At 51.8% G+C, this 26,023-nt stretch overlaps 2 protein-coding genes across 2 annotated transcripts in view; both read right to left on the reverse strand.

Annotated features, from left to right (window-relative positions):
- Positions 1-1,096: 1,096 nt before the first annotated feature.
- Positions 1,097-2,382, reverse strand: Utf1 (undifferentiated embryonic cell transcription factor 1). Its single transcript, XM_059250190.1, has 2 exons — positions 1,765-2,382; positions 1,097-1,668 (listed from the first exon to the last, which is right to left on the reverse strand). The coding sequence occupies exons 1-2, from the start codon at positions 2,321-2,323 to the stop codon at positions 1,223-1,225; spliced, it is 1,005 nt and encodes a 334-aa protein (XP_059106173.1). The 5' UTR covers positions 2,324-2,382; the 3' UTR covers positions 1,097-1,222.
- Positions 2,383-6,370: 3,988 nt separating this feature from the next.
- Kndc1 (kinase non-catalytic C-lobe domain containing 1) overlaps positions 6,371-26,023 on the reverse strand; it is a 46,815-nt gene continuing 27,162 nt past the window's right edge. Inside the window, exons 12-30 of the mRNA XM_059250202.1 lie at positions 25,777-25,870; positions 25,102-25,264; positions 24,412-25,025; positions 23,986-24,130; positions 23,242-23,327; positions 21,806-22,203; positions 18,185-18,278; positions 18,002-18,099; positions 17,560-17,780; positions 15,022-15,135; positions 14,355-14,502; positions 14,073-14,252; positions 13,172-13,378; positions 12,455-12,537; positions 12,068-12,218; positions 9,165-9,287; positions 9,023-9,082; positions 7,978-8,135; positions 6,371-6,700 (exon numbers count right to left, since the gene is read on the reverse strand). Coding sequence (XP_059106185.1) covers positions 6,469-6,700; positions 7,978-8,135; positions 9,023-9,082; positions 9,165-9,287; positions 12,068-12,218; positions 12,455-12,537; positions 13,172-13,378; positions 14,073-14,252; positions 14,355-14,502; positions 15,022-15,135; positions 17,560-17,780; positions 18,002-18,099; positions 18,185-18,278; positions 21,806-22,203; positions 23,242-23,327; positions 23,986-24,130; positions 24,412-25,025; positions 25,102-25,264; positions 25,777-25,870 — 3,369 coding nt within the window. The 3' untranslated portion in view covers positions 6,371-6,468. The remainder of the gene's footprint in view (positions 6,701-7,977; positions 8,136-9,022; positions 9,083-9,164; positions 9,288-12,067; positions 12,219-12,454; positions 12,538-13,171; positions 13,379-14,072; positions 14,253-14,354; positions 14,503-15,021; positions 15,136-17,559; positions 17,781-18,001; positions 18,100-18,184; positions 18,279-21,805; positions 22,204-23,241; positions 23,328-23,985; positions 24,131-24,411; positions 25,026-25,101; positions 25,265-25,776; positions 25,871-26,023) is intronic.

The following is a 26,023-nucleotide window of genomic DNA, read 5'->3' on the forward strand; positions in this document are numbered from 1 at the left end:
TTGGCTGTTTTGGAACTCACTATTGCCTGGCCTTGAACTCAAGAGATTCAACTTGGATTCAAGAGATTCAATTCCCTCTACCTCCTGAGTGCTGGGATTAAAGGCGTGCTCCCCCCACCCCCGCCTCCCCGCTAAGGGAAATACAATTTTTCAGAGTCTTAGAGACACCTGGGCTGTATCTGAGGCTCCCCACCTCCGGTGTCCACATCCTGTGGCTGACTGACCTCCCAGGTGTACGTGCTGGGGAGGTATTTGCAGGATGGGCTTATCCATAAGGTTTTAGGGACTTAATTTAATACTCATTGTAGAGTGGAGTCCTCCCCAAGTTGGTCTCTCCCACGAGGGGGCCCAGTACCTGGCTGGAGACCCAAAACAGCAGTCAGCACGCCAGTCTATTCCAAGTCTTCAGAAAGGGGCGGAGCTGTGACCTTGGGACCACCTGGGCAAACTCTTCAGGACTTCCCTTAGGCAAGACTGCACCAGTCCTGGGACTCACAATGTGGCCGGATGGGCCCAGAATTTGTAAAACGGAGCCAATCAAGAGTAGGTATTGTCATGCTAGTGAAGTGCCTGCAGCTACATCCTTTTCTAACTGCGGCCGAGCCCTCCCCCACCCTCTCTAGTCCCGGAGGCATTGGAATTTAAGCTAAAATTAGTAAATTCTAGCAGGCAGCTTGGCTGTGCTTTGTTGGTTGTGTCCAGGCCAGGGCCTCTCGATTGACCATACATCTCCACGGGAATCTTCCTGGGAGCTGTGCTCTTGACTATCCCGTTCACAAGGACTGGAGTAGTCCGTATTCAAACCTCAGGAGAGGGTAGAATTTTAGGGACGCTCTGCACTACCTGTCCAGCCTCCCCCCTCAAGCTTCACTCACAGTTAACCAGCGCTCCTGGTGGGCGGGGTCCCGCACCTTGAGATCGTTGGAATCCAAGAGGTATCAACTGTGCACCACCCCACCCAAGCCTTCACTGAAATGCCCACAATCCTGGGGAGTGGGGCTGCTTCGCCTTCCCTTCCCTTCGTAGTACCCCCTTATCCGCAGGGGTCCATTCTTACTTAGACGTGGAAGTGGAATCCGAATTCATTCACAGGCTCAAGTAGAAAACACAATCTTTATTTTAAGAACCTAGGTTTGGGGTTGGGGTGGGGACACTAACTGGGGTCGAGGTAGACTGGGGGAGGTGTCAGCTCTGGAGGGGAGAACTGACGACAAATAAGGCTTTATTGGCGCAGGTCCCCAAGGATGCCCCGCTCGGAGGCTGCATTGCCCAGAATGAAGCCCACAGCCAGGGAAACTGTTTGGTCGAAGGAACCTCGCAGCTGCTCCACGTGCTGGTTCAGGGTCGCCAGCTGGTCGCGCAGTGGGCCCAGAACTGTCGAGATGTCGCCCAAGTGCGTCAAGGCCTGCAGCAGAGCGGTGTTCAGAGACTGGGGCGCAGCCTGCGGGGAAGCACGGTCCTGGGGAAGGCCAGGAGGCTCATTCGGGCCCTCCATGTCGTAGTCGTGGGTTGGTGGCGGGGAGGATCCGAGGGCATGGCCAGGCTCAGGAGTCAGAGGGCCGAGGGCCGTAGGGGTAGGGGAACTGGTATTGCGGCGGGCATCTGCGGACCTCTTAGTGGAAGAGCTGAATCTGAGCGCAGAAGCGGGGTCGGCATCTCCCGTAGCCCCTAGGAGAGAAGCGCATGGTCCCGCTAGTGGTCGGTGCGGAATCCTACCTCCGGGTTCCGCCCCTCCCCCATTCCTGCCCGCACCGCAGCGCCTACCTGGCTCGACTGATGTGGGTGCAGAAGTTAACACCGCGAGGGTCCCGCGGCCGCGGCGATGGGGACGTCCAGGTCCCGTAGGGCGACGGCGGACCCGCCGGTGCCCATCGTCACCCAGCAGCCCCATGAGCTCGCGGATCTGGTCGTCGTAGGGCCCGGACGGCTGGCCCTGGGAGTCTCGAAGTTTGTCCTTGAGGAACTTGTAGCGGCGGCGGCACTGAGCCGGCGTACGCCGAACTTGCTGACGGGCCAGCGCGGCCGACACGCGGCGGTAGGTGGGTAGAGCCTGCCGGCGATCCAGCAGGAGTGAGCGCCACATGGCCGGCTGCAGCAGCGTGCCCAGAAGTAGCTCCGTCTCTCGGGCACTCCAGGGAGTGCGCTGCGCCGAGCCCGGGGACACGGGAGCCTTGGGCGAACCAGGCTCCGCCATCGCGCCCGGAGTGGGGGCGAAGGCATCAGACGTGGTCTCCCGGACGTCCCCCGCCGGCCGCAGCTCGGCGTCGAGGCTAGCTGGCGACGGTGGCGAGAATGGGGTCGGCCGCCGGGGACGAAGCAGCATCCCGGAGGAAAGTGGAGGTGCGTGTGTTCTGAGGCTATAGCCTCACCGGGAAAGAGGGCTCCTGCAGAGCCGCCCACACACGCTGTAAGGACCCCACGCCGCCGTCCTCTACGTCTGAGCTGGGTCGAGGAGACCCTCCCATCGTCCCGCCGCCCCGCCCCTCCTCGGCCCGCCCCTCTTGCCCACCTAGTTCCTCTTTGCAGGTGCTTGTATCTTGCATTTTCTCCCCCATCCCTTTTCTAGCCCTTTCTTTAGGGGCCCTAGCCCAGAGAACAGAGTTTTGCCCCATTACACAAATCAGAACGTGTAAAAAAAAAACCTTTTTTTTTAAATTAAAAAAACAACAACAAAAAACATTTAATCAGCCAGGTGTAGTGGCCCACGCCTTTAATCTCAGCATTGGGGAGGCAGAGGCAGGAGAATCTCTGTGAGTTCGAGGCTAGCCTGGTCTACAAAGCAAGTTCTAGGACAGCTAGGGCTACATAGAGAAACCCTGTCTCGAAAAACAAAATAAAACAAAACAAAAAAAGAATGGAGAAACCAAAAAATAGTAATAATTAAGGTACAGTAAGACTGAGTGAGGACAGCTTGTTTTTATATTTGTGTTATGCCCATTAATCACTACCCACAAATAGCCCATGAATACCTCCAAACACAAAACTCTGACACCCTTTCTGTCTAGTGCACCAGAATGTATTTTTGTTTTGTTTTGTTTTGTTTTTCCATGTAATTAGCATGGCTGTATTACTTCCCCTGCTTGCATCTGGCTGTGGGCTTTGGGAGGTGGACATGTTTCCTATCTAATTTACTGATCTAGCTAACAGTGGCGGGTTCCTGTAAGGAGGCCACTTGGATGCTAGATTCGATAGAAATCAATGGCGGGCTGTTGGGATTGGAGTCTTAGTTCATATACACTACAAGGAATCTCTTTAGTATAGTAAAATGTATCTGCTAATAAAGGTGACAATATCACCTCTTCCCCCAAAGTTAAGACCAAGAAAAGGGAGCTGGGCAGTGGTGGAGCATGGTTTTAATACCAGCACTCCCAGCACTCAGGAGCAGGAGTAAGACGATCCCTGAGTCTTCAGAGTGGTTGAGTTCCAGGACAGCTGGGGCTACACAGAGAAACCTTGTATCAAAAAAACCAAACCAAAACAAACAAGAAAAGGATGCTCAAAGTTAGTCTTAGTGTAGAATTCTTGGCCAGTGTAGTAAGACAAGAAAAAGAAACATTATATAAAGATGGAAATGAATTCCTAGTGACCTGTGTGCTAGCTTAGCTATACAAGCCCTAGTTTTACAGAGATCAGTGGAATCTTGTATCCTACCTACTACCTCTGGGATTTTAGTAGTCTACTGTGGGACGCACTGCTACAATGCATCAGCAAAGACTAGCTACTGTTTCATTATTTAGTGATTTGCAGCCAGGGGCTTGAGCAAAGACCAAGGCATGACTGGGACAGGCCAGAGTGGCTTCTAACTAGCCATACCAAGCCTAGCTGCCTGGGACAGTATTATGAGTTACAGCCAGTTGTCCTCAGGGTCTTCATCACCTGGCTCAAGCCCCACAGTGATGGTACCTAGTGGCTGTAGGGCAAGGCAGCTGGTAGGGGGATCATCTTTGCTCTTTAAACACACCGTATGTCAATTTGAGCTTGCTCTCAGTATTGTGGTTTTAGGGTAAACTCCCATCCGTGTTGGAGACTTCCCTCAACTTCCCTCAGTACTCAGGGGACCTGACTCCAGGCTCAGCACAGGGTAGGGACCAGAGAGGTGAGAATCCCTGAGCCTTGAAGGCCAATGGCTGTCATTTTTTTCCTCTGCATAACCACCAGGCAGATAGCTCTATGGTTGTTAAGCCCCTAAGGACCTGCTAGCTTTCATTAACAACAACAACAACAACAATCCAGTAAACACACTTAAGAGCCCCTGGCCCTAAGCCTGTCTCTCCACTGTGTCCTGAATGAGTACATTGAGATGCAAGTCACTCCCCACCCCCTTCATGTCTCAGACACCTTGGAAGCTCAGGAGAGGTCCCAATGGGTGGTCAAGTGAACCAGCCAGCTCTGTCCTGTCCATAGGCTGATCAGTAGAAACTGGTTGAGGTGGACAAGTTACAGCAGGGAACCCCTCCCCCACATTGGTGCTGTGGGCAAACAAGCTGTGGTCATCAGAAGTCTTGGCCTTGGAGAGGACAGCTGAATTAGAGGTGAGTCTCCCTGACCTGGTCACTCTGATAGTGAGGGTGTGAATGTCACCAAGAATGTGGTGTGATCTAGAAGTATGGCTTTCAGTTCTGGGCTGGGTATATTTCCTACTGAAGTCCTTTAGACCCTAGGTGAGGTGCCCCTGCTGAGCCAAGGACTTACTTTAGCCTCGAAGTGGGTGTTGCTTTTGAAACCTCAGAAAACGGACCATATGGCAGTAGCTTGGTAGAAATGACTTTATTTAGAAATCTGTACCTTGTGACATCAGGGCGCCATGCAAACAGCGCTGAAGCCAAAAGCCTGTTCACTTCCCCACGCAACAAGTCAGCACCATTGGAATGCTGGTCTGCGCTGGATAGCTCCTGCACTAGATACAAAATCTGAAAATGTAGGCGCTGATCAACAGAACGTAATCCTTATAGAAAAGTCCCGAAACAGTTAGTTGCGTGTGCATGGCCAGGACTCCCAGTCTCACTTACATCCAGTGTAAGCAGGGCCTGGTGTCTCCAGCAAATTCATGTGAGGAAACACATCTCAGCATTAAAAATCCCAGCATTTGGTCACAAGTTACAGCTTCCTAGAAATACCACTAGCTGCTTCACTACAAAATCCCTACTTCTAATATACAGAACAGTCTTGGTCTTGTGGCAGGCAGGGCTCCGTTGGTGACAGCTGCTTAAGTGTCTGAACAACAAGAGTTTTTCCCACCCGCTGCACTCCATCATATTCTCAGCCCTCCTGGCCAGCGGACCCCTTTCCACTGAGCCAAAAGCCCAGCACCAGCTGTTGAGGATCTAGAAATCCAGGTGTCTGATGCCACTGAGGCAGCAAGCTTGGCTCACACCTTTGTCTGTCTAACAAAGCGCAGAGCCGAGGGAACACAGTGGATGGGTGTGCGCATGCACAGCTGCTGAAGGCTGGTAGGCAGCCGTTCTCAGGGTCCACATGGCAGTAAAGGGACTTTGCTCCCAGAGGCCCCAGGAAGGTGAACCTGCGTTGTTGGTGCTGCTGTCGGTGTGCAGGGCCAAGAGCCTCGGCCCAGCATCCCTGTCAACTGCCACTGTTGTAAGCTGGGGGCAGGAGGCAACAGGCCGTGGGGAGGGTCAACTGCTGAGGCAGAAGGCCCAGCTGGGACAGAGAAGCAGCTTCTCCCACTCTCTGGAGGCTGAGAGGACCAGGGGGACTTGGCAGGATTGGCTGTAGATGGGGTGGAAGTATAAACCTGGCCAAGACTGATTGCTAGAAACCTTGGGCTCCAGTGGAAGGTTCCAGACCCTTTGGAGCTGCCGAGTGCAAAAGATAGTTTTGGTCCTTCTTGCTGAGTGGAAACAAAAACACCGGTCAGCAAGCAGCTATGTTTGGGCTCTTTTGGAGTCAGATGTGGGTGGGTGTTGGGTTTTGGAGAGGTCATTGAAAAATAGGTGGGAACCCCAGGTATAGGAGAAATCTGATGCTCTGGGAATGTTTTTAATCTATTCCCTTTTCATTTGTAAATTTGATTTTTTTTTTTGTTTCGAGACAGGGTTTCTCTGTGTAGCTTTGCGCCTTTCCTGGAACTTGCTTTGGAGACCAGGCTGGCCTCGAACTCACAGAGATCCACCTGCCTCTGCTTCCCGAGTGCTGGATTAAAAGCGTGTGCCGCCACCGCCCAGCGTAAATTTGATTTTTTAAATTCTAGCAGGAATAGGCCCACCAAACTGTGTCCACCCTGCCTTGGAGATAAGGCTAGGTTGGAGTTAGTTAGCTCAGTCCTCCCGGTGGATGGCCTCAGGCTAGTCCCTTGCCACTTCCAATTCTATTCTGAGAAGTAAAAACAGTTCTCCAGGGCATTCAGTGGGCCTGAGCCTCTATAAACAGCCCTGGGGGTTCCTTCCACCTGACCCATCTTCCCTGGTCTGGTCCCACTCGGAGGAGTCTACACCCAGATGGAGGCCTTGGCTACTGGAATGTGGCTTTCATTCTCCTCAGTTTGTCTTGGATCTTCCGGGAGTGCTTTTCGCCTGGGATCTGGTGGAAGTTGGCCCTGTTATCTGCTGCTAAGATGGACACATCCGCCCCGCTAAAACGGGCAATTCTTTGCTTGAGGTGCGCCTGTAGCTTGGGGTCAGGGCTGAATGTGTAGGGGTTCTCCTGGAATGCGTGCACCTGGCTTGCCACCTTGGCGATGTTTCTTTTGTGGGGAAAGAGAAGATTCGTTAGTTTGCACCTTGGCCAACCAATCCTAAGGTCTTCTCAGGATTGGCTCAAACCAAACCTTTCCCAAAGTGCAGCAGCAAAGGGTCCGTTTTCTGTACTTATTCACAAGGACACTCCTTATGGCTGTGCACCCCACCTCCACCCTCCCCATTCCCCACCCCCACTCCTGCTCACCCTTCATAAATATGCATTGAAAACCTCTGTGTCAGGTTGCTCCAGTTGAAGTCTTCAACACGAAAAAAACAAACAAAACCTCCCAAGCCTATGCTGATCGTTCTAGTTCTTTTTGGGCCTTCTGGCTCTGTGTACTGGTGGTGACCGGAACTCAGAAGCCCTTACTCCGGCTGGGGACTACAGACCTGCGGACATGCCTGTCCACCTCAGCTCATGAACAGTGTGTTCATTGCTTCTGTTCTTTAAAGGACAGTCATGTCTGCAGTATACCAAGTTGTGAGGAGCAGATAAGGGCTCTTCACCACTTTTGTGGCATTACCTCCAGCCTTTAATTTCCTTTTTGCTGACGTAGCTTTCTTTTCTGTTGCAATAAGCGGTACTTCTAGTGAGTTTTCATTTTGCTTTTTAAAAACTTGGTGACTCTCTAAAAAGGGGATCTTAGGGCTGGCTAGACAGCTCAGTTGGTAAAGTGCCTGCTGTACAAGCATGAGATCCTGAGTTGATCCCTAGTACTCATGTGAATAAAAAGGTCAGACGCAATGACAGGCACTTGTGATCTTAGTACTGGGAAGGTGGAACTCTTCTAAACCCTGGCTCTTGCTGGCCGGCCAGCCTAGTCTACAGCAAGCCTCAGGTCCCAATTAGAAACCCTGTCTCAAAAAACAAGGTGAACGGCTCCTAAGGAATCACACCTAAGGTTGACCTTGGGCCTCTACGTGCATACACACACACACACACACACACACACACACACACACACACACACGTACATATGCATACACATACACACACACACAAAGGGGATCTTGCACTAGGAAGGTTGTAGTCACTGTTCACCAGATCCCCTGGGCCTCATCTACCTAGCAAGGCCATTCTCTGAGAAGATACAAAACATTATTTACAGGCTGCAGCCATGTGGATGGCTCTGGGCAGAGGGGACCAAAAAAGATGTAAGGAGCAGACATCAGAGGCGCCTTGCACGCGAATGTGCTCACTGGTGGGACGCATTAGACTGGGTGCAGCCCCCTTACCTCTGCTGACTTTGTCTGTGTACCCCTTTGGTCACAACCCTCTCACCTCAGCTTGCTCCACCTGTGGGCTCCATTCGTCATGGTGAAGCCCCCTGTCTCTAGCTGCTGGATGTGCATGGCCAGCAGATGGGCAGAGGGCAGGGTAGGCTGGGCCCGGAAGCGCCGCCCTTCCATCAGACACAGGCTGTCGCTCTTCAGGAATACCTGGGGGGACCAGCCAGGGAAGTGAGCAGGGAAAATGGATAGTTATCATCTAGGAGGGCCAGTCCACCTGTCCCTGTTAATACCTGTCCTCCTGGGGCTAGAGAGCCCCCTAATACCTCACTGAACATTCAGTCCAGAATGAACCTGAGGTTTCTGGCTTGTACGTTGAAAGTTCAGATGTGGTAAGCTGGCTGCCATGGAAATGCTGACAGCCACTGAAAGCTTTTGCTACTCCAACAACCAATTCCTTACTTCTGATTCCAGAAAAGAGTCAGGTGACCACCCTTCCCAAACGGAGCTCCTGCAGGCCCTGAGCATATGTACATAGTGAGTATACATCCATTCTCTCCTGATCCCTTGGAGTTGAGGCTCGGCTTTGAGTTCAGGGACAATACAGGCTGGGGCTACTCTGGGGTGTCTGCCTCAGGCTAATGTCTATGAGGCTTCTGCTGCCTCTGTGGAAAATACACAGTCATTTAATTTGTGTTTCCTGCCTGTCAGTTCATGAGGCCACCTCTCTGCCACTGGAGCAGGCCTACTTGTCCTGGTCCAAGATCTGTTTGTAGACCTGCACTCTTGCACCTGTAGCCAGGGCTGGGACGTCAGACCGGTCAAGTAAATCAGCAGGCAGGCATCTTTGCTCTGCAGGCCTGAGACAAGGTCTTACTAGGTATCTCTGGCTGGCCTAGAACTTGCTATGTAGAGCAGGCTGGCCTTGAATTCACTGAGATCTGTTTGTCTCTGTTTTCTGAGTTCTGGAATTGTAGGTATGTGTCACCACACCCAGCCTGTGTGTTTGGGATTCTCTGATATGATCCTGCTATGAGATCCCTGAAATGTGTGGAGCAAGTCATTCCAGGGGAGCTCTGTAAAGAACTTGTACAAACCTCCACGGCTTTCAGCTCTTCCATGACCTCAGCAATCTTCGCAGGCAGGATTTTCCAGGCCTGAGATGGAAGCACAGATGAGACCCTTGTGGCCTTGTGTACGTGCCCATCCCCTCAGCCCCCTGAGTCCCATGTGACGCACAGGGGACTGCCTTACAGCCAGGTGCTCCAAACCTCCCAGGATCTGCATGGCTGTTGCAAAGTTCCTCTGTTCATAGCAAGATTTTGCAATCAGCAGGAATTTGGACAGCAAGTTCACTTGCAGCTGAAATGAGAAAAGGACGCTGAGCGTCTTTAAAGATGTGCAGCTCAGCAGTGGAGTGCTGGACAAGCATGCACAAGGCGGTAAACTTGGGCCCCAGCACCAACATAACAACACTAAACCAAACAGAGAAACAAAAAGAACAACAGACCTGTTGAAATAGCCCATCCTCCAGGCACAGAGCCTCATGACTGAGTTAGTTGTTCAAAAAGAAAGTGGGGCATGGATGTAGAGCTCTGAGTGTTGCCTGTGAGTAGCTTGGGGGTATCATGTGTAATAGCTTTGAGACAGCCCCCATGGGCTCCCAGGACATCTTCTGAATAGGTCAGACTATTTCTCCCCAATGCCTTTGGTTGTCTCCACTGTACTGTCTGGCCAAACTCCATGTTTCCACAATGTTCTGGGACCGAATGTTTATAGGTGTAAGACTCAGTCTTCGGAGTGTTTCGGCACCACAGTAAGTAAAACGTAAAACATCCATACAGCATGTATTTTAAAATGTGATAAGCTCACTGGCTGAAAGGATATGGTGCAGCCTTATTTCATTATGTCTCCCAGTGAGAGTTCCTGATCCACAGCTGAACCCTGCTCCTTCTACATGGTGGAAGGGACAGCAGTGGCAAAACTGTCATGTGGTCCTTTGTGTCCTTCTCATCTTTCTAAGTGATGCTCACAGCCCAGGATGTATGTCTTCATGTCCCGCCCTGCAGCCCCAGGAGGACTGTTCGTGCACCAGGATGTGTCGCTCAGGCTTTTACCCTTGGGTTGGGTGACTTCAGCCTGGGAGGGGCCCTGGGTACCTGGGGTTGGAACATGCCCAGGGACAATGAGGTCTGTGAAGTGAATCTCATCATCTTTCTTTGTACATCACAGTCACATGGACCTTGTTTAAGACTTGATACTTTTTTTTTTTTTTTAAGACATGGTCTTTCTATGTAGCCCTGGCTGTACTGGAACTTGCTATGTAGATCAGGCTAGCCTCAAGCTCATAGAGATCCACTTGCCTCTGCCTCCTGAGTGCTAGGATTAAAGGCATATGCCACCATACCCAGCCCCCATTTTAATGCCATACATGAAACTCATAGCATCATAGATTACAGCAAACTGAGAAGCCCAAGTCCTCTGTTCCTATGTTCTAGCAGAAGTGTGGATGGAGCACTGTGTAGCTAGTGTGGGTTTCATGCTGGGGGAGCCTTGATCACTGCAGTTGAGCTATCTTTTAGGGGAGCTGTGGTCCTGATGATGATGGGTGCCCACCATGGTCTGAGGTCTCCATCCTTTCTGCTGCAGAGGGAAAAAGCTTCATTGCACAGACAGCCTTTGCATCCTGGTGCTCAATCAGTCCTTCTGTCTGTCTGTGTGGGATGGAACCTACTTGGTCCCACCTTGTACTGACTAGGGGAAGAAATTAGAGCCGTGTGTAATAGAGTGTTCACTGGATGAAGGTACAGACCTTTAGGATTGGGAGGACTCTCTTTTGAGAAGCTGTGGACAATGGATCTTCCTGGGAAGGAACCTGGAAGGAGGTCCTGACCTGAGGCAGGTGATGGTCCCTGTGCTGGCTAGATTTATGTCAACTTGACACAAACTGTAGTCATCTGAGAGGAGAAAACCTTGATTGAGAAAATGGCTCCATAAGATTAGGCTGTGGGCCTGCCAGTAGAGCATTTTCTTAATTAGTGATTGATGAGGGGTGGGGTTCAGCCCATTGTGAGCAGTGCCACCCCTGAGCTGATTGTCCTCAGTTCTATAAGAAAGCAGGCTGAGCAAGCCATAGGGAGCAAACCAGTAAGCACCATCCCCTCCATGGCCTCTGCATCAGCTCCTGCCTCCAGGTTCGTGTTCTGTTTGAGTTCCTGTCCTGACTTCCTTCAATGATGAACAGTGATATGGAAGTGTAAGCCAAATAAACTCTTTCCTCCCCAACTTGCCTTTTGGTAAACTAAGGCAGTCCCTTTTAGGCTGCCAGGACATGCCTGTGAGCAGTCTAAATCATCCCCAGTCTAGCTCAAGGCCCATAGGACTTAAGGGTCCATAAGACTTAAGGGGGAACCCGAGTTTGGGCCCACAAAAGCTGGACCTTGACCTTGACCAGATACTGAGCAAAGTATTAGAATGCCACAAGCCTGGTGAGGTCCTGCAGTGTGGGGGTCTGTCAACGAGGAACAGTGGCCAGCAATTTAGCCAGGAAGATCACTGCCTTAGGGTGACAAGTCATCCGTGAATAGACTCAGGCAGAGATGGGACAAGATACCGTGGTGATAGCAGTGTGTTGTAACTGGGCTGGGGGCGAGAGAGCGTGAGAGAAACTGAGTGGAGGAATGGATGCACGTGGGGAACTGTGTGTCAGAAGAACTTTGTGTTTGGGAGTCTGTGGGTATGAAGGAGTATTATGAAGACTGATTGAGTGTAAGGGACTGTGGTGGACTACGATGGACTGTGTGTGAAGAACTAAGTGAGGAAATGAGTGTGAGGAGCTGTGTATGTGAACAACTGTGCATGAGGAAGTGTGAGGACTTTTTGTTCGAGATAAATTAAGGACTTTTTGTGCGAGACAGTATTAAGCTGGCTGTGACTACCATGCACTCAGGAGCTGATGGTGTTGGGTGTTTCTGCTGACATTAGTAAGCACTTCACTCTTTCTGTTTGCCTTGAGTAGACTATGGCACTGAGTCATGAAGTGTGGATGCTCTGCACCCGGAGAAGGGATTGATGGTCTCACAGGAGCACTGTGTGCTGAACCCCATAGGCCCTTCCGACCCCAGAGCCATGGAGGTGTCTACCTTGGAGGTATGACTGGTCACAATTTCAGCAGCCACCCAGGTGCTGACATCGTCTGCATTTCTTAAAAGCTGTAGCAGATACTTGTCCTGGACATAATTGGGGAGGAACAGACTGCAGGTTTTGGCAGAGAGAGACTCAGAAGAGCTGGCTCTGGAAGAAAAATATGGTGTATGTCACCTGGGGGTGTGAGAATGCGTCCTGCCAAGCCTTGGGGGTGTGGGGCCTCTGTGCGGAGTGGGAGGAGGTCAAGGCTTAGGATGAGAACCAAGTGTTCTTCAGCCAGGACCATCCAAGGAGACCTTAGGGGAATGCCCCTCCCCCCAGGCCCTCCCACCAAACTTCCAAATCAAGGATTCCCAGGGCCACCCTCAGGCGTGAATACTCACTTGGGAATGGCTGCACTTTTGTCCATGACACCCAGGGCCCGTGAATTTAGGAAGTGGACAGGGTGGCACTTTTGAAATAATTCCTGTCAGAGGCACGGAAGCAAATGGTTGGCCTACCACTCCACAAGGTCTGACGGCCAAGGCAGTATCCCAAAGAGGGCTTAGTACTTTGAAGCCATTTGTGCAGCCCTAGATTAACCTGCCAAGTGTCGGTTGGCTGGAAGAGTTTCCTGTGTGCAGCTCACCTCGGGGCTTGTGACATTGGCTAGGTCTGATGATAGTGACAAGGATCACTCAGCACTGTCACCTGCCTCAGGACATTGGGTTACAGGGTGGTGAAAACCTGGGTATGGCCTGCCTAGGCCTGGGCTCTGGGCTGAGTGCAGGAATACAGGGAGTAGCTGATCAGTGCCTGGGGCTGGACAAGGACATAAGGAACTATATTGGCAGAGAGATGCCCAGTGCACGGTGTTCTGTGTACCCTGTAAGCTGGAGAGGAGAATCCTGCTGGGCTGGGTCTTCCTGCTTTAAAGACAAAACGTGTGCATCCAGCAACCAGACCCCTCTACTGACCATCCAGCTGTCCCTCTACAAAGTGTCTGTTGAGGCTTCATAAACGCCAAGCTTATCCCCGAGCCTACCCCACGACACCAGCAAGCAGCTGGCCCAAATGTAGAGGTCTGTGTCCCCTTCTTGGTGGTGCCAGTTCCCACACACCTGCTGCAGGAGTGTCAGCTGAGTGAAGAGCTGGTTGGTGCTGTACTCCGTCAAGAAGTAAGGGCCCTTCTCACTGGCTTTGGCATAGGGGCCATAGAAGTCTTCGAAGAAGCAGGGCTTAGGCAGGGCCGATGCAATGGTGTACTGGCGTTCCTTATGGTGTGGCAGCGCTAGCCCGTTGGCCCGGGGAAGCCTCCAGGAGAAGCTCTGCAAATAAGACAGGTGTCGGGGGTGGGGATTTAGCTCAGTGGTAGAGCGCTTGCCTAGCAAGCACAAGGCCCTGGGTTCGATCCTCAGCTCCAAAACAAAACAAAAAGACAGGTGCTCCCCTCCAGGCTGAGTGGGTCAGGCCAGGATGGGGCAGAGTGAGGGTAGGCTGGTCCAATCTAGGACTCTTCGGACTGGCTCAAGTAAAGCCAGAGAGTAAATCCCTTCCGTGTAGGCTTGTTGGCAGGATTCCCATCCTGGTCACTTGGACAGACCACTCATGAACATTACTCAGATTTGGGCGCTGTCTCCATGTACTGGTGGGAAGACCATTCATTGGGCCCAGTCGATTCTTCCCCTCTCAGGCCTTTGCCCTGGGGATGGGGAAGGTGAGTTCAGGGAGTCACAGTAGGACCCTGGATAAGATAGAGTCAACCCTGCTAGTTCATGGCTTTTGCTCCACAGGGCAGGACTTGCCAGCCCAGCAGGGAAGAACCTGGGTAAGGAATAAGCAACACTTGTGTGTGTGTGTGTGTGTGTGTGTGTGTGTGTGTGTGTATACATATCTATATGTGTACTTGCCTGTGGGCATGTGTACATGCATGTCTTGTTTCTGCATGTGTATACATGCACATGCCATGTCTTCCAGGATGCATTCTTTTCTAGAGAAGCCCTCCCCAGGAAAGGTCCCCACCTTCCGGGAGATGCCATCCTCCGAGAACCTCTTGCAGAGGGCATTAAAGGGTCTGCTGTCCTCCTCTGCCTCCTTAGGATCCTCTAGGTCTGCACCTCGAGAGGTGCTGTCAGCCCGCCGCTCAGTGCCCACCTCCAGGAGGCCCAGCAGGTGCTTGGCAGTGCCATCTAGGGGCAGGATCTAGGCAGAGGCACGGGGTGTCAGTGTTGTTCCTGGGGCGTGGCAATGCTTTGCTCTGCCAGGTCCCGGAAGGCTGACCAGGCTGGCCAGCGCAGCAGTCACCTTGGAAGAGATGAAGTCCTCAAGCTGTTCCAGGAGTCCTGCATTCCTTATGAAGTCCACGGTGTAGCAGTCTTCCACCCAGGCCTGTAGGACACAGAGGCTCCGCCTGTAGATCTTGGTGAAGGTCGAGGTAGGATCCTGGTGAGCCCTGGAGGCAGATGGTAAAGCCTCAGCATAGGCCCCAGCTGGGCATGCGCAGGGTGAGGAATTCAGGGAGAGTCTAAGCGATGACAGTCCAGGTGAGGGTTAAGGACAGCCATATCCACTGCCCTTCTGGTCACCAATCTGGTGCCCCTCCCCCAGTCTGGTGGCCTGGGTACCCTGTGGCAGGAAGCTACTATTCACAGTTCTCTCCACTTGAACTATCCTTGTCAGGCTGGTGAGATTGGCTCTCTCTTGTCTTCCTGCTTGGGCCTCGGCTACCCGCCCCCGCCTCCCCTCATTCTTTTGGAAGCAGTAAGGCCCCTGCCAGTGTTCTTTCCCATCCTAGCACATAGACTCCAGCTGCCATCCCCAGCTGGGTTCCTTTACCCGTGATCCCTCCCTCCTGCCCTAATGTTTCCCAGGAACACTTCATCTATACCCTCATCCCTGTCAGGGTCCTTCACAGGCTAAACAAGGTGGCCCAGGATCCCACCCCATCAGCCAGGAGCCCATGCAGTGGTACCTGGATAGGGTGCTGCTGATGCGGTCGAGGAGGAAGTGCAGGAAGTCGTGCGGTGTGCAGAAGTACCGAAAAGTGTAGAGAAACTGCTGGACGTAGCCCTCAAGGAAGGCATCACTGAGGGTAGAATGTGGTATTGGGCCTTGGGCCTAGGCCAGCTGGGACCCTCCCTGCAACCCTGCCCTGCAGTAAGTGGGTGTGCCCATATGTTCTAAGTGCATATGTGAATATATGTGCAGCCTCTCAGGGTGTGTGTGTGTGTGTGTGTGTGTGTGTGTGTGTATGTGTATGTGTGTATGTATGTATGTATGTGTGTGTGTGTTGGGGGTTGTCACATCTCATTGACCATCCCTACTCAGAGCAGGTGCTTCCCAGAAAGCCTCATGCAAGGGCCACTAACAGGAGCCCTAAATGTGATTCTTTGACAATCTGGGCAGTCTGATGGCTAGTGACCATAAGAGTGAGGGGTCCTAGCAAGAGACTTCTTGCGCAGAGGAGTTTCAGGGTGGAAGACATCATATCCAAGATCAAGAAAGCTTGGTTACTGGTCTACCTCTCTGAGTTTCTTAAACTCAGACACTGATAGCCATATTTCAAGCCAGGGACTAAGCAGTCCCCTACCCAGCCTGTCTTGTAGAGACAGTGGCCACAGAGTATTTAGAGCTGAGAAAACCCCTCTTGTGAATGTTTATTTCAACAAGGAGGCTCTGCCTTCCACTGCTCTCTGCTCAAACATGCATCACAGACCATAAGCATACACGTACCAAACTGCACAGTATTGCCACCCACCATATACTCCCACACATGTGTTCACATCCACCAGAAAACACCTCCACCCACTCTAAAGGGAGGCTCTTTAAACTGAGGATGTTCTAAAGAGAGGCTCACTGTGAGCAAGTAAACAACTCAGAAGTCTCAGGAAGTCCCTGAAATTTACCAGATACACAAAAGCTTCTCCTTTCCTAAGTTATATAAGCAGTAAGGACTGCTGAGGAGACCCAGATCAACTGAGCTGCCTGGGGCTAAGACCCCCTGTATGGAAGAGACAGTCTCTGACCAACTGTGCTGCATGAGAAGAGGAGACCAACACATTGATTTGCCTGTAAGTTGTGCAGTGAGCTCAGGGGTTCTAGCTTTCATGACTCATGCTGGGGTGGGCTTTCAGTGATAGAGCGGCCCTTGAGTCATCCATGCTCTTGTAATCCCTCACCCACATCCCTGTATATAACCCCAATAAACTCTTTGGTTTACCAAAAAAGACTTTGATGATATTGTTACTTTTGTCTGTCATTGGTTCCCTATCTGGGGTGAGTAAATATTTATGTCTCCCTAAGAATAGTGTCACACACCACTAGCACACACACATCTACCCATGTATCAGATATACCATATTACACAGTACCCCCAGTACCTACCAGGCCTCATTTTTACATGTTCATCATGCATACATACTCACATATTATATACACCATATAATAATGACAACATACTCCATATATGTATATATAAACACATGACATGCATACAATATGCATTAAACTCACACTACACACACACAGTTATGCACACCATATATTCCACAGCATGTTACGTGCATGTACATCATATATGTAGTACATGTCATACTACATAATACCTCAAAACACCATGCATATGCATGTCTACTACACATGCACACATCAAGTGTATCTCAGGAGGCCTGGACTTCTATAAAGGGAGGTTTATTTCCTAATTGTTCTCCCAAGGCTACCTGCCAATCATATCTGAAGTTGATAGCCTCTTGCTCAAAGAGAACTCTAAAAGTTATGTCAGGACTATGGAGGTGTCAATGGCCTTTCTGGCTCCAGGCCTTGGCATAAGGCCAGCCATCAAGGTGAGGAGAACTGCAGGGAGCTTGAATTATCTAGACACAAGGCAAGGCTGGAGCTCAAGGCTGGGGCAGAGGGAAGCAGGTGAATGGTGCTGGAGGGGAAGGGGAAGGAAGGGATGAGATTCCAGTTCCAAGTCCCATGAACAGCCCTGTGACCCTGGACACAGGTGAGTAGATTTGAGGACTCTTCCTGACACAGGGGCAAGCATTCAGCATTTAGTTCTCAGGCTGTCACTGAAGCGATGCTCACACTCAGAGAGACAGAGGCCACAGCAATACCACAGATAGCACTCTGTGCCCGTTATGGTGCATTTGGATTAGTGATTTGGATCCAGATGGTGCCTTGGAGGCCCCCGGAGATGATCATGTTTGAGTTGTTTTGTTTTTAACCCTTCAGCCTGCCCCAGGCTCTCCCACAGTGCTGTCTGGCCACAACCCGTGACCCAGCACCAGGGCCAGAGGGGGTCTCATGGGGACTGGGACAGACTCCTCTGGCTAGCAGCTTGGCCTTGCCGTAGATGGAAGCTAACACATGCCAGACTAAATTCTGACAAGTCTAAATAATTGCACAACCCATGTCAGACAGAGCTTGTCTTGCTTTTCTCCTCTTTGTTCTCAAAATCTTGTGCCCCAGGGTGAGAAAGAAGATCCTTCTGGGGCACTTGACACACCTGGAGTAGAGGTAGGCCATGAGTCCCAGTGGTGTGCCAGCCTGCAGGATGCGGGCCTTCTTCTGCCGTCCGCTGCATGGGTGCTTGTTGACGTTGTAGAAGATGAGAGAAGAAGACTCGTCCAGGGGGCTGAAATCCAGCGTGTCACAGGGGGCCGCCGCTATGTTCACAATCACTGGCAGAGCACAGGGCTCCAGCCCCCAGCGCTCTGCATACATGACCTGTAGGGAAAGAAAATGAATTATGGCTGACCACTAGATGTTTGTCTATGGGTCACTTTGCTACTGACTCAGGGGTGGCAGGGCTTCTCAGTGCTTTGAGCCCTTGCACAGGGCCTGTGTGTGTGACCTAATGTGTCTTGATCCATAGAACAACTTAAGGAAACCTATTTGAGGGCCCAGGCTCATCCAAGAGGGGGTGGGCAGGATGAAAGGCTACTTGCCTGGAGGTACTTCTTGACCAGGCCCAGGAACTGCACCTTGGACTTCATTTCTTCCAGCTGTCCTCGAAGTTTGGACAACATGGTCCTTACCTCAGAGCCTGAGGGCAGAGCAGAGTTAGCACATAGTTTCCAGGAGCCACAGAGTAGCTCGTTTGTGGCAGGGAGCTGGTTGTCCAGTGTTACCTTTATTCCGTTTTTCCTTCTGTAAGAGTTTCTGGTAAAACTTTAGGGTCTTCCTGTAGTTTCTTTTCTCTATCATGAGCTGCTGCTCCAGCTCCTAAGAGGAAGCACAGCATGTGAAGCCAGAGCAACCGTGGGTTCGGGTACCACCTGTCCTTTATACAAGATGCAGACACAGAAGGCACATTGGCCTGGTGAGCTGTCTGAGCGGCCACGGGAAGAACAAGAGTGTCTTAGGGCTGGAGCCATTTGGTTGACGTGAGAAGGACAAAGGAAATAAATGAGGAAGCACCTTAAAAGTGGGCTCCAGGGGGTTCACTTGAAACCTGCACTTCGTGGATGATCTCTCAAGGATGCCCGACCCCACCAGTACCCATGGGTTGACTGCCCGAAGGGAAGGCACAATAAAGACCCTTATGCCCCATCATCCCCTAGGGCCTATTTTGATTCCTGAGACATGGTCCAGGCTTAGGATGTGTCTATCTCTTGAGGTATCCTCCTCACCCACCATGCTGGTCCCACCTGGCTGCTTCTAGAGAGTTCTCTAGACTCCAACTCAAAAGGGCCAGCGCCAAGCCTCTTTGTGGCTTCCCTGCTCTTGGGGGATCAGCTGCAGAGTCAGAATCTACAGAGACAGAGGCTGACTCAGTAAGCAAAGGCAGGCCCCATATGTGTAGCCCAGAATGCCCCTCTACTGTCTCCAGCCTGCCTGGCTCGTACTGGGCTCAGGGTAGGCTGCCTTCCTTCTGTGGCCACAGGAGCCTCCTCTCCAGGCCCTTCACTTTGTCAGGCTCTGGGGGACACACAGATGACAGTATGGACAGTGGGCTTGGGTGTGTGGTTGCCATGTCCCTGTACCTCATGGAAATGAGCTGCAGCTCTGACGTCTGCTCCCTGTGTGGATCCACAGGCTGCAGGACCTCTAACCTCCATGTGCCTGAAGGCACTGTGGGGAGAGAGGAGAATCTACCCCAGGGCTGGATACCTTCCTGGAATGGTTCCCTTCGGGCTTTTAGCCACATTCTCTTTTCTCTGCTCTTTGAGACAGGGTCTCATTATGTCTCTTAGGCTGGTGTAGAACTCACTCTATATAGTCCACCAACACTTTGCACTCACAATCTTCCTGTCTTAGCGTCCCTGTGCTGAAATTACAGGTGTGTACCACATGCTTGGCTGGTCCATAGCCTGCCTCCTTTCTTCCCTCCTTCCTCTCCTCCCTTCCTCCCTTCCTCCTTCCCCTTTCCTCCTTTTTGAAAGTTTATTTTGGTTTACTCTTCCAGGGTATATGTCCATCACGGTAGGGAAGGTTTGATGGTAAGGGTAGGATGTAACTGGTCACATTGCATCCACAGTCAGGAAGCAGACAAAGATGGTCACTGTGTCTTTCTTTTTAAGTTAGGCTTTAAGAAGCCTGGCCATGTAAATTTCTTTAATGTGCAGATGACTACCCCTCAGTCTTGCTTCAGGAACCCACTAGCTGGATTGTGGAGGTTGGCTGGGCCATGTGACAGGGTTTACCTCAGCTCTTCCTGGCGGCTGTGCTGTCCAGGCTCTGGGCAGCTTCAGCAGAATGTATATGCTTTGTGGTTTCACCGTGAAGCCAGGAAGCTTAGGACCTCTGGGTCCTGCTCCAGTGAACTGCTGACAGAGTGTGAATCTACTTAGCCAGGACTCACCCTTGCCTGGTGAATGGTGTGAATCCACAGAAAGAAACTGGAGAAAACTGGTTTGAACTACACAAGGTCTCCGTTTAAGGCCCGTTCTTGATAAGGAAGCCAGCTAAATGCTTTTCTAGCTGTCCCAAACTGCTGGGACACTAGTTTCGATGTCAGGTTCCAGAGAAGAATCTGGGCTCTGGCATCAGATATCTTGGCTTCAAATCTGGTTTCTACTGGATGGACAGCCAGCCAGTTTCTCCCGTGGGCATGGATCAGAGCCAGGTTTGGGATGCACTATGAGCTACCCACCCCGTGTACCTAGGCTCCCCACCTGGAGCCACTGGGTATCTGAGGATGTCCAGATTAGTAAATCTAAGATGACAATGTCACTTTCTCAGTCATGTGGGCCACTGTTTGAATAATCAGTAGCTACCAGTGGCTGGTGGACATCTAGGACATCTGGTCGATGAAGGACTATGAAGATTCAGAGCAGTGTAGGAGGGTGAGTTCCTGTTCCAAGTTGTAATCTGCTGTCTGTTGGTTTGAATGGGGCCTGAGGTCTGAGGGTCTCCACAGCTGTCCACCCATACACTGCTGTGCACCCCGTACCCTGCTAGGGATGGTTTGTGAGCACTGAGGCATTAGGGAACCAGAGGAGGCTCATATGAACTCACGGAAGTTGGTGTCAAGAACCTTGGATTGTAGTTCCTTTTGACATTTGTTAGTATCACTTTGCTTGATATTGACGGCAATCAGGTTCTCTGAGGACTGTTTTGAGTAATTTTTAGAGAAATATACATGACCTAAAAATCACGCAACATACAGGATGCTGGAGAAGACAATGAAAATGTTGGCTTCCCTGTGACACTCAGACCGTGATAGATGCACAGGCTGACCAGGTCACAAGATCGAAGTTAAGTAGTGAGGGCGGTATAAGCTCAGCTTCTGCCTATGACCAGATCCGACCCGGAATTTGTTACAAAATTTTAAAAAACTTTGGTTCCTTGTGTATGTATGTGTGTTGGGGCGGGCGGGGGGGGGATTTAAGGAATAATTTAAGCAGGAGGGCTACTGGGTTTAGTTGGGAAAAGGCTGATGAATATTGATTGGATATACATATAAAATAACAATCAGAAGAAGTGGAGTAACCAGAAATTGTAGAAAAAAAAAGATGAAGATGAACTGAACCACAGCACTCCCCTAAATGTCGAAAAGCAAGGCCTGTTTGATCAGCAGGAGAAGCAAGGCCTAGAACCAGGCCAGGATGCTGGGGGGCAGGGACTGCCTGTCTGAAGTGTGGAGATGCCTGTATTCATATCCACCGTCTAGATAACCATGCTCAGGCTGCGACACGCCCTCCCTCCTCGCAGCAACGGGCCTGCCTGCACATGCAGCACCTCCAGAGCCGTCAGAGTTCTTTTGTATACCGTGCTGGCCAGGCTGCTAACATCAGGATCCTTTCTCCCTGTTGGCCAGGCCTTTCCTGGTGCTACCTGCCAGAGAAACCCTGGCTCGTCCACCCCGACCCCAAGTCCAGCCTGAACTTGCTGCAGGCATGCTGCCTCTGATGTTTTCTCTCACCTAGGGTCAAGACCCCATACGGAAGAGATTCTTGTCCCTGCAACCATCTGCAGGAGACTTAACCCAACGTTTATCGTACTCACAAAGACCAAGTGACACCTCCCTGAGTAGTGTCATCCGGGAGCCACAGACACAGCTATTGAGAAAGAAAAGCCATTCTCTACTTCCCAGCTGTGGAAACATGTGTCCACAGTGTAGAACCTCTAATGTAGGCTAAAGGGAGTCAGGCCACCAGAGTGATAGAGTAGACACAGCCTGGAGAGGGTGTTCTCAGAGTCTTGTCATTGGGCGTAGGTGGCCTGGAAGCAAAAGCCTCCTTGCCCATGGTGCTCCTAAGGCCACAAATGCCCTCCCCATCAGCACTGGGTAAATTCCCTGGACTCACTGGACTCTGGGCTTCCAGTTCTGTGTGCCCATTGGCCTTCTGCCTCTCCAGATCCTTCACATAGTTGTAGACATCGGCTCCAAAGCAGTCAGCTTCATAGAAGGCACTGGACCAGCCAGGGCTGCAGTTCTGGAAATCGGCTGCCCCTGGGGACACAGCTGGACCACCGTCCTCAGACTTGGCCAGCCGGGCCACCATGTCGGAGGCATTGCTGGTTGGCTCCTGGCTTGGGCCTGGCTGCCCATCCACTTTAGCCTCTGGTTGTTGCTCTCGTGTGGCTTTTATTGACTTCTGAGACCGAAATCCAACTTCAAAGTTTCCCTGAGAGAGCGTGTCGGAGTCTATATCCGATAGTGCTGTGGGTGAGCAGGGCCCCCCACTGCCCACTTTCGCCTTGCCTTGAGAGAAAGATAATGGTTAGTGGGTAGTTCACTGGCACCTTCAACTGTGGAGGAAACCCAGACACCTTCATGAAGGACTCTGGCCACAACTATGTGCTAGGTGGAACCAGAGGGGGACCTGGGGAACACCGTAGTGCTTGTAGAGAAACAGGCTTGGCCAGGGCCAGCTCCCTCAGGTACTCACCCTGCTTCAAACTTCTCTGGACTTGGACTTTCTCCTTCCCCAGAACTGATCCCAACCAGACATGTTCCCTCTAGTCCTATCTGATCTTCTGGATCATTTAAAAATCAAACCTAGTTCAGCCACACACATATATTTCACATACAAACCTGTCAGGGCACTTGGAACTCTGCCAACTCCAGAAGCTTCTCTCTGTGTGAGCAGCCTTCTGGCTCCTTGGCCATGCAGGAGCAGGTAGACTTCGTGCCCAAGACACGATCACCACCTGCTCCTTGATTTACTTAAATAGGGATGAAGCCACCACCATGGTCTTTTCACGGTTAGTAGACAGACCCAGGTGATACCAGCCTTGCACTTGTCCCTAGGGACCCTAACATGGCTGGTTTGCCTTTCTTCCTCAGACTGATTATTGAGGTTTTTGTTTGTTTTTTTTTTGAGACAGGGTCTCTCTATGTAGTCCTAACTGTCCTGGACCTTGCTATATAGAGCAGGCTGGCCTTGAATTCACAGAGATCATCCTACCTCTGCCTCCCAAGTGCTGGGTTAAAGGCGCGTGCCCCTAGGCCCAGCTCTTTGAGTTTTAAGTTGATCTGGGTTCTGGCTAACACTCTAGAAGGCCAGCTCTGGTATTTAAGTGGCTTCTACTGTCAGAGGAGATGTGAACAGCCAGTATCATGCTGGCTAGTGCAAGGATGGGAAATTTCCCCCGACAGTCCAGGCCCCAAGGTCTGGGCTTCTTGGATGTTTCCCAGTCCAGGGCTGTCCTTGGCGGTAGATATGTTCCTGCAGCTGTGCAGGGGACCCTACTGAGAAGAGTTCTTGCCTGTCTTCCCGATGCAGGCCATGTCTCTTACCAAGTCCATGCAGTGAGGGCCTTTTGCTTGACACTGAGCATCTGCTGGGGGAATGTTCTGGCTGGGATCCAGGCTCCTCAGAAGTGCTAGTAATGAGAACAGCAGTCAGCCCCCTTTGGAATGAGGCCTGAGGCCTGTGCAGACAGGACCAGCATGCAAAGTCGTCTGAGCATACTGGAATAGAATGGGACCCTGTCCTCTCCTGGTGTTGGAACCCCTGGGCACTGGCTCCATAGTACTCCACTTGAAAGAGGTTGGGTATAGTCCAGAGAGCCTTCTCAGAGCTGTGGAAATACTAATGGGTTGGGTTCAGGATAGGGGAAGCTGTGTTGGCCTGTGGTTATTTGTTTGTTTGTTTATATATTTTTTGAAACAGGGTCTCACTATATAACCCTGGCTGACCTGGAACTCAATATGTAAACTCCATTGGCTCCAAACTACAGCAATGCTCACGCCTCTGTCTTCCAAGTACTAGAATTACAAATGTACACTGCCATGCCTGGCTATTTACTGCAATCTTACTGTTAAAAGGTAGAACTTCCAGTCACCAGTGGCTCCTTCCCTTCCTGCCCCTGTCCCCAACTATGAACACCAGCAACAATCACATGCAGCACCATAGAGTTGCTCTGGGCTCTTCTGGGGCAGCCAGAGTGAATGAGGTGGCCATAGGCACTGAGCCAACAGGGTTTGATGGCTTGGTCTGCCCAGAACTCTGGAAGGGGAAGGCTGGGTCCAGATACTGACCTTTCAGAGGGTGAGGCTGGCCCATTGACCACCTTGAAGAGGTTCTGCAGCAACTGCTCATCCCAGTACAGGTCACAGAACTTCTCAGATATGGCGCCACAGAAGGTGGCAAAGGTGAGGTCTTTCAAGGCATAAATATACTCCCCTGGTTTGCAAAGGATGGGTCAGGTTACACACGGGAAGCTTTCTGGTTCCCTTGCACTAGATCACTGGGAGGTGGTCTCAGGGCTTTGGGGTTGGAGGGGTACGGGCTCCAAGGCTCTCTTCCTACATGATAGAAGCTGGAAGCTGCCCTTGTTTGTCCTGACTGACCTCAGCAGGACAGATGTGTGGACCCCTGAGTCCCCGTCATACTGATGCTCTCTGGATTGGGTCTGCCTCCCTCAACCTCCCCCTTGTCTTGGGCTTCCAGAGTGGCTTTCATACCCATGATCAGGGCCTCTAGCCCGTTGTCCAGGTAGCCATCAAAGGCAAACTCCTCCTGGATGAGCCGCATGGCTTCCTGCAGTGAGGGGCTGGCTGTCATCTTAGGGGGTGATGAGGTATCCCCACTGGATGGACAGAGCTTGCGGTCTGCTGGCCGAGGCTTCTCAGGATGACCATCTGGGCCCCTAGGGCTGCCGGAACTGACGGCAGCCTTGCCTCTGGGTGGTTTACAAGGGTGTTGAGGGCCTTGGCTGGCTGAGGTGGACCCTGAGGGCAGAGTGGCTCCTAGTGGACCCTGACCATCTGGCCTGTGCTCAGGGGGCAGGGAAGAGGCAGGAGAGCTGGGTGTCCCTGATGTTCCTTTTTGCTGGGTGGCCAAAGAAGGGCCATGTGGGCAGGAGCACTCCTTGGCTGATCTGTGGGGCACTGAGTCACCAGCGGGGTCTGGAGTTGCTCCCTGCAGCTCCAGACCAGGTGGCAGCTGGTCAGTCGTTTTCAGGTCAGTGTCCTCATCATGTTCCTGGGATGCCTGCTTTCTTGTCCCCTCACTGTCCAGCTGACCATTTCCAACTTTGGGCTTCTCATTTGGCTCTGAGGACAAGGCAAACTGGTCTCTGTGGAGAGAGATGAGAACTCAGGAGGGGCCACCTATGCCTGGGACCACTGCTAGCAGGGAGTGGGGACACTCACCTGGCGACACCCGTGTCCTGAGCCAGGACTATGGGCTTAAAGTGAGTGGCCTCAGAGGTGAAGGCTGCTGGCAGCTCACGGGCTTCTTTGCAGCAGGGGGGTAGACTAGGCACAGGCCCTGGGACAGCGACAAGCTTGGTATCACTGCTGACCTGTAGGAAGCCTAGGGACAGCAGGTGGTTGGGGGACAGGAGAAGGAGCAGTGTGTGTGTGTGTGTGTGGGGGGGGATCAGCAGATACCTTTGAGTGACCCTACAGCCGGGTACCACAGATGTCCATAGGCTGTCCTATGTTAGGCTTAGCCCTGGAGCCTAAAGGTGTGTGTAACAGTGCCTGGGAAGAGCTATAGTGAGGAGACAGGGCCATAGCCAGGAGGCTGTGATGCTGCTAAGGTGGGGTCTCTTATCCACTGGCTTACAGATGATGATGTGGACTGCGGAAGGAAGGTTGGGTGGGGCTAGCTGCACAGAGAGCATCTGCAGGTGACAGAGTCTACAGTGAGGGAAGAAAAGGCTTAGGCCAAGGGTAGATAGCATGCTTTGACCTGATCTTCCTGCCTTATGGGTGAAATGTGTTGCAAGTGTCCACTCGGGGCAGGACTACGATGGAGGACAGGGGTCAGCTGTGCCTAAAGGATACAGGGGCCAATGAGTGGGAAGGCTTGGGCAGGCCCACCTGGACTACTCTCAGGAGCAGGCTCCATGGGAGGTTTCAGTTCAACCACTGAGAAGGCATTTTGGAGACTGATGGTCTCTTCCTCTGGGTGAACCTGGGGTGGAAGGTCATAAATGGTCAGTTGGGACCAACTGGGGCTGAGGAGGTATAGTATGAATATATGCTTTACAGGCACCAGACACGGCCTCCTGGCTAGTTCAAGGAGATTTCTGTGGCTTGGGGGAGCTGGCACAGGCAGAGGCAGAGC

Source organism: Peromyscus eremicus, chromosome 1 (assembly GCF_949786415.1).
Source record: "Peromyscus eremicus chromosome 1, PerEre_H2_v1, whole genome shotgun sequence".
NCBI classification, from domain to species: Eukaryota; Metazoa; Chordata; class Mammalia; order Rodentia; family Cricetidae; genus Peromyscus; species Peromyscus eremicus.

Coding starts and splice junctions, on each gene's coding strand:
- Utf1 (XM_059250190.1), bottom strand. CDS start 2,323: ATGCTGCTTCGTCCCCGGCGGCCGACCCCATTCTCGCCACCGTCGCCA. Junction 1,669..1,764: donor ACCCACATCAGTCGAGCCAG/GTAGGCGCTGCG, acceptor CTTCTCTCCTAG/GGGCTACGGGAGATGCCGAC.